Source organism: Zootermopsis nevadensis, unplaced genomic scaffold (genome assembly GCF_977971745.1).
Source record: "Zootermopsis nevadensis isolate Lab colony 2312 unplaced genomic scaffold, Znev_1.0 Znev_ptg000083l, whole genome shotgun sequence".
Classification (NCBI taxonomy): domain Eukaryota; kingdom Metazoa; phylum Arthropoda; class Insecta; order Blattodea; family Termopsidae; genus Zootermopsis; species Zootermopsis nevadensis.
Genome location: NW_028259214.1, coordinates 379,790 through 394,775, shown reverse-complemented (window position 1 = coordinate 394,775; position 14,986 = coordinate 379,790). Strand labels below are relative to the sequence as shown.

At 34.9% G+C, this 14,986-nt stretch overlaps 1 protein-coding gene across 5 annotated transcripts in view; it reads right to left on the bottom strand.

The window, feature by feature from the left end:
- The window catches only part of LOC147870913 (uncharacterized), a 49,972-nt gene that overhangs the window by 20,036 nt on the left and 14,950 nt on the right, over positions 1-14,986 (bottom strand). For 4 of the 5 annotated variants that reach the window (XR_015533016.1, XR_015533015.1, XM_087341642.1 and 1 more), the window contains exon 5: positions 11,485-11,664. Coding sequence is in view for 3 of the 5 variants with exons in the window: in XM_087341642.1 (XP_087197768.1) it covers positions 11,485-11,664 (180 nt within the window). In the remaining 2 variants the exon portion in view is untranslated. The remainder of the gene's footprint in view (positions 1-11,484; positions 11,665-14,986) is intronic. The other variant, XM_087341643.1, reaches the window with a different exon arrangement.

Genomic DNA, 14,986 nt, shown 5'->3' with positions numbered 1-14,986 from the left:
TTCTGATGGTACATATTTCATACACAAGATTTTATAATAGTGACCTTCTTGAAACTGGTAAATTTTGTAAAAATACTACACGACATAATACGTATATTTTATAGATACCCACAACTTTTGTTTGGCATATTTCTTTCAGTTACCTTGTCGTGGTGGTGGGGCTTGAGTACCTCAGTGATCCCAAGAGCTATGCTGGTGGTAGCATAGCTACTGGTAGGGCCTCCCTAGCCAGATTGATCAAGGGGGAGAGGTCAGACTAAGACAGGTACCCTGGCCCTCCAGGTTGGGGGGTTGGTCGCAAGGCTAACAACCTTGCACTGTAAAAAGGAATATGTTTTGAAACCTCAATCAAAGCCTCGGACAGACGGACCTAACAGAAGACGAATTAAGCGAAAAGATAAGGATATTGAGATTGGTACGTGGAATGTTAGAACCCTTCTTAAAGCAGGAGCATTGTGAGTATTTACAGATCAATTAACTAAATATAGAGTACACATAACAGTGGTACAAGAAACAAGATGGACAAGTGAGGAAATATGGGACACAAAAACACACACTATCTATAGCAGTGGTAAGAAGAAAGGAAATAGAGAGGCAAGGGTAGCCTTCATAGTGGACAAAAGATTTAAAGGAAATGTGATGGAATTCCAACCCATAGATGAAAGACTATGCAAAATAACGATTAGAACCAAGTTGTGTAACCTGTCTATCATAAATGTGTATGCACCTACAGAGGATAAGGATGAAGCAATAAAAGAAACGTTTTATAATAAACTGGAGCAGATAATAGACAGCACACCATATAATGATGCCAAAATGATAGTGGGCGATCTAAATGCACAGATTGGTAAGGAAGAAATATACCAAGGAGACAATAGGGAAACAAAGTCTACATGACACATCCAATGATAATGGCCAAAGATTCATTGACTTAGCCACTAGTAAAAACATGATAATCAGCTCTACTTTCTTCCCTAGGAAACAAATACATAAATATACATGGAGATCACCAGATGGAATAACCAACAACCAAATTGATCATGTGTTAATAGACAAGAGAAGAGGTACAAGTGTAATAAATGTCCGAACATACAGAGGAGCAAGTTGTGGGACAAACCACTATTTAGTTAAAACAGTCTTCAGAGGAAGTATATTGAGACTTCCAAAGAATGGTACAGAGGCAGTGCAAAAAGTAAATATTAGTAAGCTAGAAGATAAGAAGACCAGGAAAACCTTCGTAACCAATTTAGAAGGAAAACTGGAAAGCATGGGATTGCAACAACCAGAAGATATAACAAATGATAAGGGTACTGAGGAAATATGGGGAAGACTTAAAGAGAGTGTTGAAGAAACAGCAAAGGTCACACTCAGGACAGCACAATTTAATAAAAAGAAAGAATGGTTTGATGAAGAATGCCGAGAAGACATTCAAGAAAGAGATAAAGCTTATCAACAAGATTTAGCATGCCCAACCAGAAAAAAGAAACAAGAATTATAAGAACTGAATAAGAAAGCTCAAAACACTTGTCGCAGGAAGAAAAGGAAACACATGACAGAGAAATTAAGTCAAATTAATGAGAAACTTAGAATAGGTAACACATATATGGCGTACAAAGAAATAAAGAATATAAAAGAAGGGTTTAAACCAAGAACTAATATCTGCAACGGCAGGAAAGGAGAGCTGTTAGGAAATGGAAAACAAATCTTATCCAGATGGACAGAATATTTTGAACAAGCACTCAATATTTTGGAAACGGGAGGAATTGAATCAGAGACAGGTGAAGGATTAACAATCTGACATGATATAGAAGATACAGAAGAACAGCAAGCACCCACACTAACAGAAGTTAAAGAAACGCTTCACAAATTAAAAAATAATACAGCGCCGGGTATAGATTTGATACCAGCTGAAATCTGGAAATATGGAGGAGGTATGTTAATAACAGTGCTGCACCACCTTATAAACAAAATATGGAATTTAGAACAAATGCCAGAAGATTGGAAGAAGAGCATAATATGGCCTATATACAAGAAAGGAGATAAACAAAAATGTGAGAACTACAGAGGGATATCGCTGTTATGTGTGGCATACAAAATGTTTACAAACATACTGAAAGATAGGCTACAGCCATATGCCGAAGAGAATATCGGAGAATATCAGGCCGGATTTAGGAGAGGCAGGTCTACCATTGATCAAATATATACTGTAAAGCAAATACTAGAAAAATGCTGGGAAGGAAACATAGAGATAACACAGATATTTGTAGACTTCCAACAAGCATATGATTCCATAGATAGAACTAGAATCAGCCTTATAATGCACCAATTCAAGATACCTGGGAAACTAATAAGACTTACGAATATGACGATGGAAGACACTAAAGCACATGTGAAGATACAAAATCAACTGGGAGACAGCCTTACAATAAATCAAGGCCTCAAGCAAGGAGACAGTTTAGCACCACTTCTCTTTAATCTTGCCCTTGAGCATGTAATTAGAAAACTAGCAGTAGACACCAAATGCACTTTGGAATATAAAATGGTACAAATAGTAGGGTATGCGGATAACATAAATATTTTGCGAAGATCATTAAGATCAGTCAAAGAAGTAGTTGAAGTGCTAGGCAAGAAAGGAAAAGAAGTTGGATTACAAATTAACACAAGGAAAACAAAAACCTTAATACAAACAAGAAGGAGATCATTAGACCATCATATAAAGATCAAGGAACATGAAACAGAAGTGGTGCAAAGATTCACATACCTGGGAGTATGCATAACAAATAAGAATGAGGAACTATAGAAATACAAAGCAGAATTCAAGTGGCCAATAAAGCATATTTCTCGATTTACCACTGATAAAATTCCAAGGAATAACTAAGAAAGTAAAAATCACATTATATAAAACTTTCATCCATAGCATAATATCATACAGGAGTGAAAAATGGGTACGCAACCAGAACGCAGCAGATAAAGTTGATCTTTTTTTATGGAAAATCCTGAGGAAAATTTTCAGCCCAACACAAGAAGCAGGTGAATGGAGGATAAAAACTAATCAGGAAATCTATAAATTATATAAATACATACCATTGTCACAATTTATAAAAATCAAGAGACTTCAATGGGCAGGTTACCTGATTCGGATGGACAACATCCGAATTCCAAAGATGGTATTCAAAGGTAGTGTTGGAGGAAGAAATCCAGTTGGAAGACCCAGGGACAGATGGGAGGATGCAGTTCAAATGGATGCCACACTGCTCCTGAGAATTAGAAATTGGAAGAAGGCAGCAGAGGATAGGACTGAATGGAACAGGAGAATTGAGGAGGCCATGGACCGAATACAGACCAGAGAGCCACAGAAGAAGATTTCTTTCAGTTACGCACTTAGAAAGATATAACCAAAAATGTGTTTACATCCATATAACAAATCATAATATGAAAAGGTAAATGAAACTTGCCGATGAAAATACTTGTATAATATAAGGGCCATATATCAAGAATCATTCATAAATATCATCAGACTGAAAGGGGTTCAATTAGGCCAAAAGGTAAAGTGGTCCTTCAAATAATTCAAACCAAACTAAAGTCTGTCACAAAATGCAATAGTTGTCATTTGGTTGCCAGATAAATATGACAAAAGTAAGAGATTCTGTTTCCTTAATTGCTTTTTCAAGATCCACCTAAAAGCAATAAACAGCATGAATAAAATTTATCTAAAACATATTTTGCAGGGCCACCTTCTTTCGTACAATTTCATGAACTATAGTACTTATAGCACTGAGGTTTTTAAACTTTACTTTGATAGATCATCCACTATAGGTCCATAATAACATTGATCAAAAAATCAATTTGAATGCACTGCAATTATTATCACAAAACTGTCCAAATACTACATGCATTTTCAATCAACTCTGGAGAGCTGTATGTAGCTGAAACTATGCATGGATCTGATTTAATAAAATTTGCTGTATGCTCTCATTCACTTACAGCAGGCAGGCATTTTGAGGTTCTTAATAGAAAATTGACAAACACATTTTATACCAGTTTTTTTTTTTGTTTTGACCTAGTGCCAAGTACCTAGAGAAAATTGTGTCCCAGGTGATTAGGGCAAGTTGCAGAAAATATATAAAAATCACTTTAGAATTACATTTCTTCTTATTTTTACCAGATATCTCTATCCTATGTGAACTCCCATCATGCAAGTTGAAAGTTTTACTAATTACGAGACTAAGTGATGACTTCAGAATATAAATTACCAAATCTGTAATTATGTATACTTTATCATACCAAGCTTAATTAAACTCACCTGAAGACATTTTTAGCCACATTGAAGGGGTGGTACTTAATTAATAAAAGCACAATTTAGCAAGTGTTACATGGCAGAAAAGACACAGGTGACAACTGGAAATGTCCAAGACCAAGTTACTGAAAACCTTGGGGCCAGAAAAGAAGTCCATATAAAAATGACTGAACAAAGTCCAGTATAATTCACCAGTCAAAGACATAACCCACATTCCTAAAAATATAACTAGAAATCAGCACCAATTTGTATTGGACATGTACCATATTTACTCAAATACAAAAGTGCCTGCTTTCAAAATTAGGGTATATGTTATATTCAAGTACCCAGTTTCTAATACTGTCTTTTCAAGAATCAGTACGTGTATAGTTAGAATTTTGTTGTTGTGATTCAGTCTGTAATATAAATCAAGGAAGATGAAGCCCTGTAAGAATGTTTTAGGAATAACATGCAAGACAATGTAAAGAGTCAAACCGTTTCAAAAACACAGGAAACAATTCTCAAGATGTCTCATGTACACAAAATAATTGTTCACAGAGTCAGCCCAACCAGCCACATTTATGAGTGAGCATCTGCAGTATTAATAGGCACATCAGTCACCAACATTACTCCATTCAGCAGCCATTTCTACAAAAGTACAGGCACTTCCTTGCAAAGTACAATTACAATTTACTCACCATTAGTGTTAATACATACACTATGTTCATAAGCCAACAAGCACATTTCTGGTATGAACATCTTAATTTAATACAAAATAATATGAAAGGAACTACTAAGATTATATTATTCAAAATTAAAGAAAACAAAAAAAATACAGAACATCAATATAATATCATCCTGAAAATTACAAAAATGTGGATAAAAGGCACATACCAATTTTCTCATGTCTAATCACCATACCATGACAAAATACAGAGGGCATGAAAGTAAAGATGCATACATTTTTGGCCTTGCTCTAACATGGAGGAAAGTGGTTAACTTTATGTTCTGAAAATTTTATTCTGAGAAAAGGGTCTCTGGTACTAAACATATAGGAGGTTTGATGGACCCCACAACATGTATGAATATGGGTTGAGAGAAAAATTCTGCCTAACAAGAAACAAAATCTAGTCACCCAGCCCAGAGTCAGTCTCTCTACTGATTGAATTACATCTCACACAGTGTTAATTAAACACTTCATCTAAAATGATTGAAATTTTTTATTTATCACATTGTATACTGTGGTCAGGTAAAACCTATGTACTGGCAAAACAATGCCACTACAATCTTCAGTACAAAGAATCATAATGCTTGTCAAAATGTTGGTTACATCCACGCTGGGGCATGGCTCCAACTCGGGAACAAGACAACAAATTTGAGATTTTGTTCATTTTGTATTAAAATACAAATGCAAAATAGGTGAACAGTTGCTGTAATAACAAATCTGCAACATGTAAATGTTCAACAGTCACTTTATTTATGTTTGGTACCAATGCTGAACATGAATGAGTAAACTATGGAAATGGTAGCCAGCCAAAAAACCTGTGCTGTCATAAAAATCATACATCTGCTGAATTGGTTAGGCTGTACATGAGCTGGTGACAACGTAAAAAAACTCAAAATGGATTTGTTTTTTAGAAAATATACCAAACTTTCTAATCTTTGTTGTATTACAGTTTTCCACCTCAGTTGTGATTACACAAGAGGAAAAAAACTGTAAGTACTCCAAGTATACTGCAGTGGCCTGTAGACAATGCCATTCTGTACAAATTCAAAATCAACAATAAACAGGAATTATAAAATTAATATAATAATAAGCATTATGGGGAAAATTAGAACATTATTTTTACACAATACAAAGTAAAATACAATTTATCTGCACAGTCAAGACGTACAAAGTGCTATGTGACATTTAAGGTTCTCATCAATGTCAGGAGCTATATAAAATTCAATCAAAATGATCCATTGTACTCAATGTGAAGGGAACTTTTTCAGTCATCAAAGTAGAGTAAAATGTTAAATAAACACAACAGTGACATTACATCAACTGGAAGTTATCATCAATTTCTGAAAAATGTGTTGTCAGTCCTCTGTATATAAAGTACAGTTGTACTTGATTTTGTATGAGTGAAACTTCAGTATCCAAATTTTAACCCCTCAACGCCATCCAACATTCACAGCATAACCAGCAGTTATTTTTTTATGCAATGTTGTTCATTCAGTATGAAATCAAGGAAAAAATTATGGGCTTTCATCTCACATATGTTTTATCACACTTTCATTTTCCTGTGGCGCATAAATTACAAATCTGTAAAAAAAATTCTCAGCCTGACTGTTTCGTATGTTACATTACAGTCAAATCCTGTCTCTACTATGGGATTTCTCATGAATTAAATGCATTAGATCAATATGAATCAAAACTTAGATTGACTACTTACTCCCTGCCTGTTGATCAAAACAAAAACAAAAATTGTTGAGTGTTTTCAATTACTGTTTCATGATCCAGACAGTGCTGCCTTGACTTAAGTATTTACAACATGAACTGGAATTTTTTATGGCTTCATCTTGACTCATAAAGGTATAATAAAAGTCTTCCAGCCACATACAAAACAATTACAATTCTGTATACAAATGCCTGTGTTGTGCAGTTAGCATGTACAAGCCTGGTGTCTACTAGCAGGAAGTGATCAGGTATTCTGAGTGATAAAGTGGGTTAATGTTTCTTGGCAGTGAATGCAAAGAAACTTTATCAGATTCAGTGTATGATATTGACAATGAACTGGATGACTGTACCCTTCTCGGTGTTGTGGTGGGCAGTAACAGTGATTAAATTACTTAAGACTTTGTATGGGCAGACACAAACAAATACAAGGGACAAAGGAAAAATGTCATGGGTAGTATTGGGCCTCAAGGTGCTGCAAAACAAGTGAAAAAAATTGTGGATATTTTTTGAGTCGTTTTGCAGCAGAGAACTTATAAAACTGTTGAAGAGACCAATAGATAAGCCAAGCAGTTTCTACTGGGGCATAAATTATCAAGCAGCTCAACTGCTAGGGCCTAGAAACCTGTGACTGAGGGGAAAATTTATGTTTTACTGGGCCCCTTTATGCTTATGGGCCTACCTACCAAGATCATATTTCCACAAGAAGGGTAATTTCTACACCAGGATTTGGAGACATTACAACAGCAGAGACAGAAACTATCTGTAATTATTTTGCATTTTACTAAAACTGAAACTGTCAACAGATTTCAAGGACAGAATTTTTTTTTAACATTCTTCCCCATAATTTCACATCTAAATAACAAATTTCAGAAACTGTATTTATCAAATCAGGATGTTTCAAATAAATGACTGATACTTTGAAAGGCTGTCTTTCAGACAGTACCTTCCTCCCATGGTATAAAAATTTTGAATCAAAACTTATGAGCTGTGTGACATTACTACTGCAGACTTGTGGTCCTTTCTTGTACATGCAGGCAAGGACATAGTCAACACCAAAGAAACAACAGCAATTAGTCTGAAACTGGCAGAGCCTGTACTGAAACAGGGATGGACTGTGTGGATGTATAATTTCTGTAACTCACCATATCTGGACAAAACAATGAAGACTACTACACAAGACAGACTGGATCAGTATATTAAACTGAAGAGAAAAAATGTTTCAAGACAAATGAGAGACACAAAACTGAAAGAAGGTGAATAGCACAGCATTCTGGCCCTGTTTCTGTCACAAAGTGGAGAGACAAATCTTCACTGATTTCTATGTGTCAGTCATGACACTAGGGCTGTTACAGTTAAAAGCAAAGAAATAGTCAAGCCCATTTCAATGTTAGATTACAATCAATGCATGTGTGGGGATGACTTGAAAGGCTGACTGCCGCACACCTATTTGATGGAGAGAAAGTGAATGAACAAATGGTATATTTTGCAAGCTTCTGAATATCTCAATTCTGAATGCCATGATAATATACATAAATAACGCAGGGAAAAGAAATGATCAGCTGTCATTTAGAAGGCAGTTAGCTACAAGACTTTGTGAAATGCGCTGGAACACAAAGTTCCAGTCTGACATTCTTCAAATAACTACTGCACCAAGCATAATTTATAGGGTAATAAATTCCGTTCCTTCATAATTCTTAAAAGTATACTGTGAAAAAAGTAATTCTGAAATAGTCTTATGTCAATTCTGTGCACTTCTCTGGACACAGTGTTATAAGGAAAAAATATCGTTTCTTTCAAATATTTTGCTGTTCAAATGAAATATTGCATTTTAAAGCTTTAATATTTAAATATTCTCTGCCTCCAAAACTGTGTAAAAATTAAATGTCCCATGGTGTTGAGGGGTTAATGCAAACCTGTTATAATCAGGTATGATAACTAAACATAAAAATAAGTGGCTTCAATCAGGAATTAAGTTTCCTGTATATTAATCCATAACAAAACACAGGAAGGATTTTTGATGACAAAATGTACTGTGTCACCAACAGCTTACCAATCAAGATACAGAGTATCTCCCAAAGTGCATTTCCTTCGCTGGTTAACTTACCAGGAGCATAGCACATCTGCCATCCCTTATCAGAGATACTGTCAGAGATCCAAAGTTTTCATGGCATTAAAAATGTGGATCGTGGTCTTCTGGGTTGTGACAAAGTATAGTCTTCTAGGTAGTTACCAGCATTTCAGAGGAACATACTGCCTTCATCCTCTTGGTAGAAGTGAGTCAAGCTGAGAATGTGGGTCAGATATATACTGGTATGGCAGCCAGTGAGAATGGTAAAAGAAAGAGAAGGATGAAGGAACCACGATCCATACTCTATATTTACCACATAAAACAATTACATATAAGATTCAAAATTAGTGAGAATGTTTTTGTTTAATCCAATATTGCCACTGCCAGAAACCTAACCACTGTTACTAAATAATGACAATGAACACATTATTTATTAACAATGTTTTACAAAGACAAAGTTTTCAGACTGAAATGTAAAAACATGATGTCCATTGAGTCCACAGTATCATCTACAGTTTTTGCATGTGTGGGTAGATTTTACTATATGCTGGCTGTCAAAATATACCATGAGAAATATGTATTGGCTTTAATGAGGCCTTCATCAGTGCCACCTTCTTATAATGTGTCACATATGGTTAACTCTCTGAAGCTGAAACTTATCTGAATGATATTTAAGAATTAAATTTGTACCTCAAAGAAAATACAACACTTCTTACCTAAGATCACCTGGTTAATGCTGTTTCAGAAAATAATTCCTGATTACACCAAAGAATACAAAATACAATTACTGATTATTAAAGAATGTGGTGCACATATTTACCACTGGGCTTTAAAAGGTTAAATCTATAATAATTATCCTGTAATTATAAAATTATGACATACAGTCTTTGTAAAGCTCCACATATATCTAAAATAATTATACTTTCAAATTAAAATAAGTCTTATTTATATATTCCAACAGTTTTAAACAACCTGGTAAGATTGATGTCATAAAATGTTAATTCAAATTCTTCAAATGGTTGTCATTTAGATTACTATCAGTATTAATTTTTTTTAACTGTTAAAATGTGAAACAGAATGCATTTTAATTTAAAACTACAATTATTTCAGACATACAGGAGGATTTCTAAGGCATCACATATCATAGTTTTATAATTACAAAATGATTTTGTGTAGATTTACTCAAATGTGATGTATGTAAGGATGATGATGATGGTCTGACAAAGGCAAAATTCACTTGCCACGGTATAATTTCACAACCAATGTAATTTTAAGTTTGTTGGTATATATCAAGAAAACATTTACAGCAGAAACTATACAGCATACAGGGATACAACATGTTCATTATTTTCTCATGATTCTCTAAACATTTGTGACAATGCCTGACTCATTACAGGAACACTATACTGGACATATTTGATAAACATAACATTTCGGTACTTGACTCAAGTCCTGTCTTCTGCCAACTGGCTGCCATCATTGTTGTTGTTGTTGTTTATTTATGGACGATGATAATGATGGTCATGATCAAACCTAGACCTTCCGAACGCTAGGCTAGACCGCTTACCACTAAAACCACCAGGGTGGCCCAGAAATGATTGTAGTCATAACTATATTTATGTTATGTTAGATCCATTTTTCCTATTCCATAGCACAAGGAGCCATATGCAGTGAACATCTACGCTTGGTTGACTAATGACGTTCTGTTGTTCTGATGAATACTATTTCAAGATGGCTGTCTTCTGGGTTGTTGTACTCTGTAGTTTGATAGAAGTTTACTGACATTTCAGAAGTCCTTACTGCCTCCATCATCAGTGCGATGAGTAGTCGCATCACCTTGATGATCGAGGCAGCAGAGACCTCTCAAACTTCAGCAAACTTCTACCAGACCACATAGCACAACAATCCAGAAGACAACTATCTTCAGACTCACTGTCATGAGAACCTCAAATCTTAATACTATTTCAGTTTCCTTATGAATCACTTTTCTTCTTGTGGATGATTTCTGCCTTCTCCCATCACATTCTATAGTCATCATCCTATGGATGTTCTGCTATTTTGGACTTGGAAATTTCTCTCAAACTTGTGATCCTGTGTTGCATTTGGTTTTGGTAATTCTGATGCTCGATGAACTTTCTCTCTCCCCTAAATATTTTTCCCACATTTGCGTGGGATGCTGTATATAGTCTTTTCCTGGATTTCATTCATGGATTTGGTCTGATGAGTACTCTGAAATCTGAATGATTTATATATTCTGAACATTTCCCCCTCCAATTCTGCAATTTTTTCTGATAACACCTACTTATATAGCACCATTTAACTGGCAGGGTTACATTTCTAGGTTTGGCTGAGAATTTCACTTATGAGTTGTGGCAGATATTCATTTCTTGCTTCATATTAATGACACTCTTAATGTTGCTTCTTCCTTTTCCAAAGTAGAATGATCACCCCTCAGTGTGAATGCAGTAACAGAACTTCTAGGTTTATGCTTAAAGACAACATGCTTCCAAAGCAATAAACTGAAGATCTAACTCCCGAAACACTGTACATCAAATGTACTCAGACAATAGACAATGTCCAATACAGTGTTCCTATAACATTATTTTCTCCCTATGACTTGCCTCTTGGTGACAAGAGTCTTATTTCCCACTCTATCCATTGTGCCCTTATTCCAGTAAATGTATTTTATCCACTCACCTGCATATTAGTAGGCCTGGCCATGGGCAGCAAACCTGCATATTGGGCTGCTACTCTGCCAATAGCTGCTCCCATGCTTCTTTGTGTCTGTGCCATCACTGTTCCACTATAGCTTGGTGGAGGTCCTATTGGAGGCTTTCCACCATTTGGTCCATTTGATGCCACTTGTTGAAGTTTCTGCTGCAAAATAACAGACAAAAATTAAAACACACTTTCAGAACACTGAGGCAGAAAATTTATATCAAAACTTTCCAGTTGTCTAAGAAAAGTATGGTATGTTATTTCAAAGTTATCCTATAGAATGTGACAGTTTGTTCTGAGTGAAATATGATAATCATCTTGACTAAGGACTGTAACTGGGTCTCCAGCTTTACATTCTTGTCTTACTATACTGGGCTAAGTTACCTACTTTTACAATTTCTCTCAATAGAAATTGTCAAGTAGGGAACAGAGCACCAATGTTGTCGTGGAAGTTAATTCTTGTTTACAAAAAATTTTAACAAATTATAGCACAAATGTCTTAAAGTAGGATTCCCTGATTAAATTTTCTTCCGCAAGTATAACACCAAAAAATTATTCTTTATTTCACATTTGGAACATATCCAAAAATAATAAATTATTGATATGTATTTTTATGAAAAACATCTAGTCATACTGTACTAAAAGTTGTTTATATAACTGTAATAATGATTATCCAATAATCTTGATCACTTTTCATTGTTAAAAATTAACTTTTCACAATCACAGAATACAAATGACACTGCAGTTAGCACAAGAACTTATGACACATGCTACAGATGCATAGAAGTCCCCCTATTCTGCCCAAAAAGAGTTCGCCAGTTTTTCCTATTCGCAGCTTATGCATGTGGCTTATTAAAGTACAGCAGTCTATCATTTGCTGACATCTAGAGTTTGTTATATGTATTTTCTTCATGATCCAAATTAACACTCATCAGTAATAACAGGATGGAACAAAATTATTGTCCTGAATTAATTTGGGTTAAAAATGTTTGCAATATCTGTTTCGCCCTAGCCATGGCACAACTTCATTCTTTATAGAACAAATTACTTCACACCAAACAAGCTAGTAAGTTAAACATTTTCATCTTAAGAAAATATTTTATTCAGGATCACTCTCCATCTAAAACATTGCATTGACACACTGAACATATTCCATTAATTATGGCAGGTCCAACAAAGGTGGGTACCACTTTCCTCCTAATAAATAAAAGTGGGAACACCTGTACATAAAAGCAAGAATATATGTCACAGTCCATTAATATTCAACAATGAACTCTAGTTACAGTAGACATTAATCAGATGTGATTATTTCATACTGCTGTACGAGTTTCTCAATCTGGCCAGTGACAGAACAGTATCCTTTGTATTAAAACAGCAAATTCAGCATTTGCATTAAATTTCACCTGAGGCTGAGATTTTAACTACAAATATGAAAAGCCCTGTGATATGTCAGGTTCTCAAACCAACAAGTACAAAGATATGTCTTTATTTATCCTATATTTTTCTTCTTTCCATTTATTCCTTACCTCCCTTTATTTCCCCATTCATTTTATATTTCTTCCATTTCTTTTCTGCAGTCTTCACTGTTGGTCACCTGTCAGTCCTCACAAGTGCTGTTTCTTACCTTCTTTGCATGTCAGGAATACATCCATAATTCCCAAGTATTAATTTCTTCAGTTTCATGTTCTTCTATCCTCTTATTTAATTTCCGTATTTTTATTCTTTCCTACCCTCATTTCACATGCTGTATTTCATGTTTACTTGCTGGTCTATAACTCTCCCCACATCCCTTGGCCAAGTACTCCCCCCAACCCCACTTTAAAAATCAGTAACTATCAGTAACTCTGCATTTTGTATTTATGGGTTTCACGTGTGTCTCAGTGTAAACAGGGATTACTTCCTGAAACAGCATTAACCAGTTCATCTAAGTTATGGAGAAATGTTGTTTTTTGTTGTGTTATGCAGGTCCTTAAAGAGCACTAATGGAACAGAAATTTTTGAATGATGATCATAATGTGGCAGTGACAAGCTGATGACAGGTTTTTCACCAGCATATCTCTATGAAGGGATTCATAGCACTGGTTTCTCACTGGGACAAGTGCCTCTAAAGGAGTGATGATCACATAAAAAAATGATGTTACAAAGTCTGAACGTGTGCAAGCAGCATCACATCTGTGGTAATAAATGCTTTGACAGTTTCCTCTTGTATACCTTACTAATCTAACTTCATTCAGCAGAGTCCTCCTTGAGATAGTGATAGTTACTCAGTTGGTCAAGAAATTCCCTCTTTTATGGAAGCCAAAGGTTTGTTACTGTGTTCACAAGCACCATTAAATCAATGGTGCAAACCTCTGGGGTTATGCTTTCAAAACATAATAGCAACTTTTGGAACATATGGTAATACACTTCATGCAATAACGTTAATTTTACCTGTTAAATGTTCCAAAATAAACTACAAAAATAGCATTTTCTGACACAGGATCACAGAAGTTAGAATTTACTGTATTTACATAAGACATTTTTCATGGTCGCCTAACAAAGAAAAACTTGAAGAAAATGAAAAACAATGTCATAACCTTATCAAGTCATTTAAAAACTCTAGAAATGGTTTCCTTTGACCAATAATACCAGAAAATACTTTCTTTATTCCCACGTTCTAAGACACAAGTTTATTTTAAAGAAATTACATCTTGATATCTGGTTTGAAGGGGGAAAAGATGTGTGGAAACCACATAAACATGTAACTCAATACATAAGGTGGGAAATAATTCATACAATCCTGAAGACACCATAAATTAAGTTCAAATAATATATATATATAGTCACCTACTAAATAAACTGCACTGTGACAAATACAAATATAAATTTAGAAGTTTCATCCTGTAATTTCTTTCTCTGTAGCATGGAACATTCAAACAGCTCCAGTTTCATTACAGAGTATTAAGCATTAGATTCCCCAGATTAATTACTTTACTCAAGACATCCAAAACCTCAACAATACAAGTTTCATTACTTAATAACTGAACACTACTAAAACAGAAATAAGTACGGTTAGATATTTCTACTTAAGAAACTGCAGGCAGAATGTGTAACAATAAATTGTTATAGATTCTAATACATACTTTGTAATTCGTTAAGTATACTTAACAATACAAACTGCAAAGTTATTTGCAAGTAAGTTACATAGCAATCCATGAAAATTCTTAAACACTGTATAATTAAAGTAAACATATTCTGGATCTTCTTTTTGGCTATAAAGGGACAAAAGATGCTTATGAGATAGGGAAATGCATAGTGTGGGAATTCACAGCTGTCAAAGATTCAAGCCAGACTTGCATTGCAAGAGTCAGCCTGAGAAAGTCAAATTTTACACCAAAAACGCTCTTAAGTCCTGCAAAGTATTGAACTGTAATATAAAGGCTCAGAGTCCTTCTCAGACTTGACAGAGCTCAGTGCAATGCAAACCTGCCTAAACCAAACC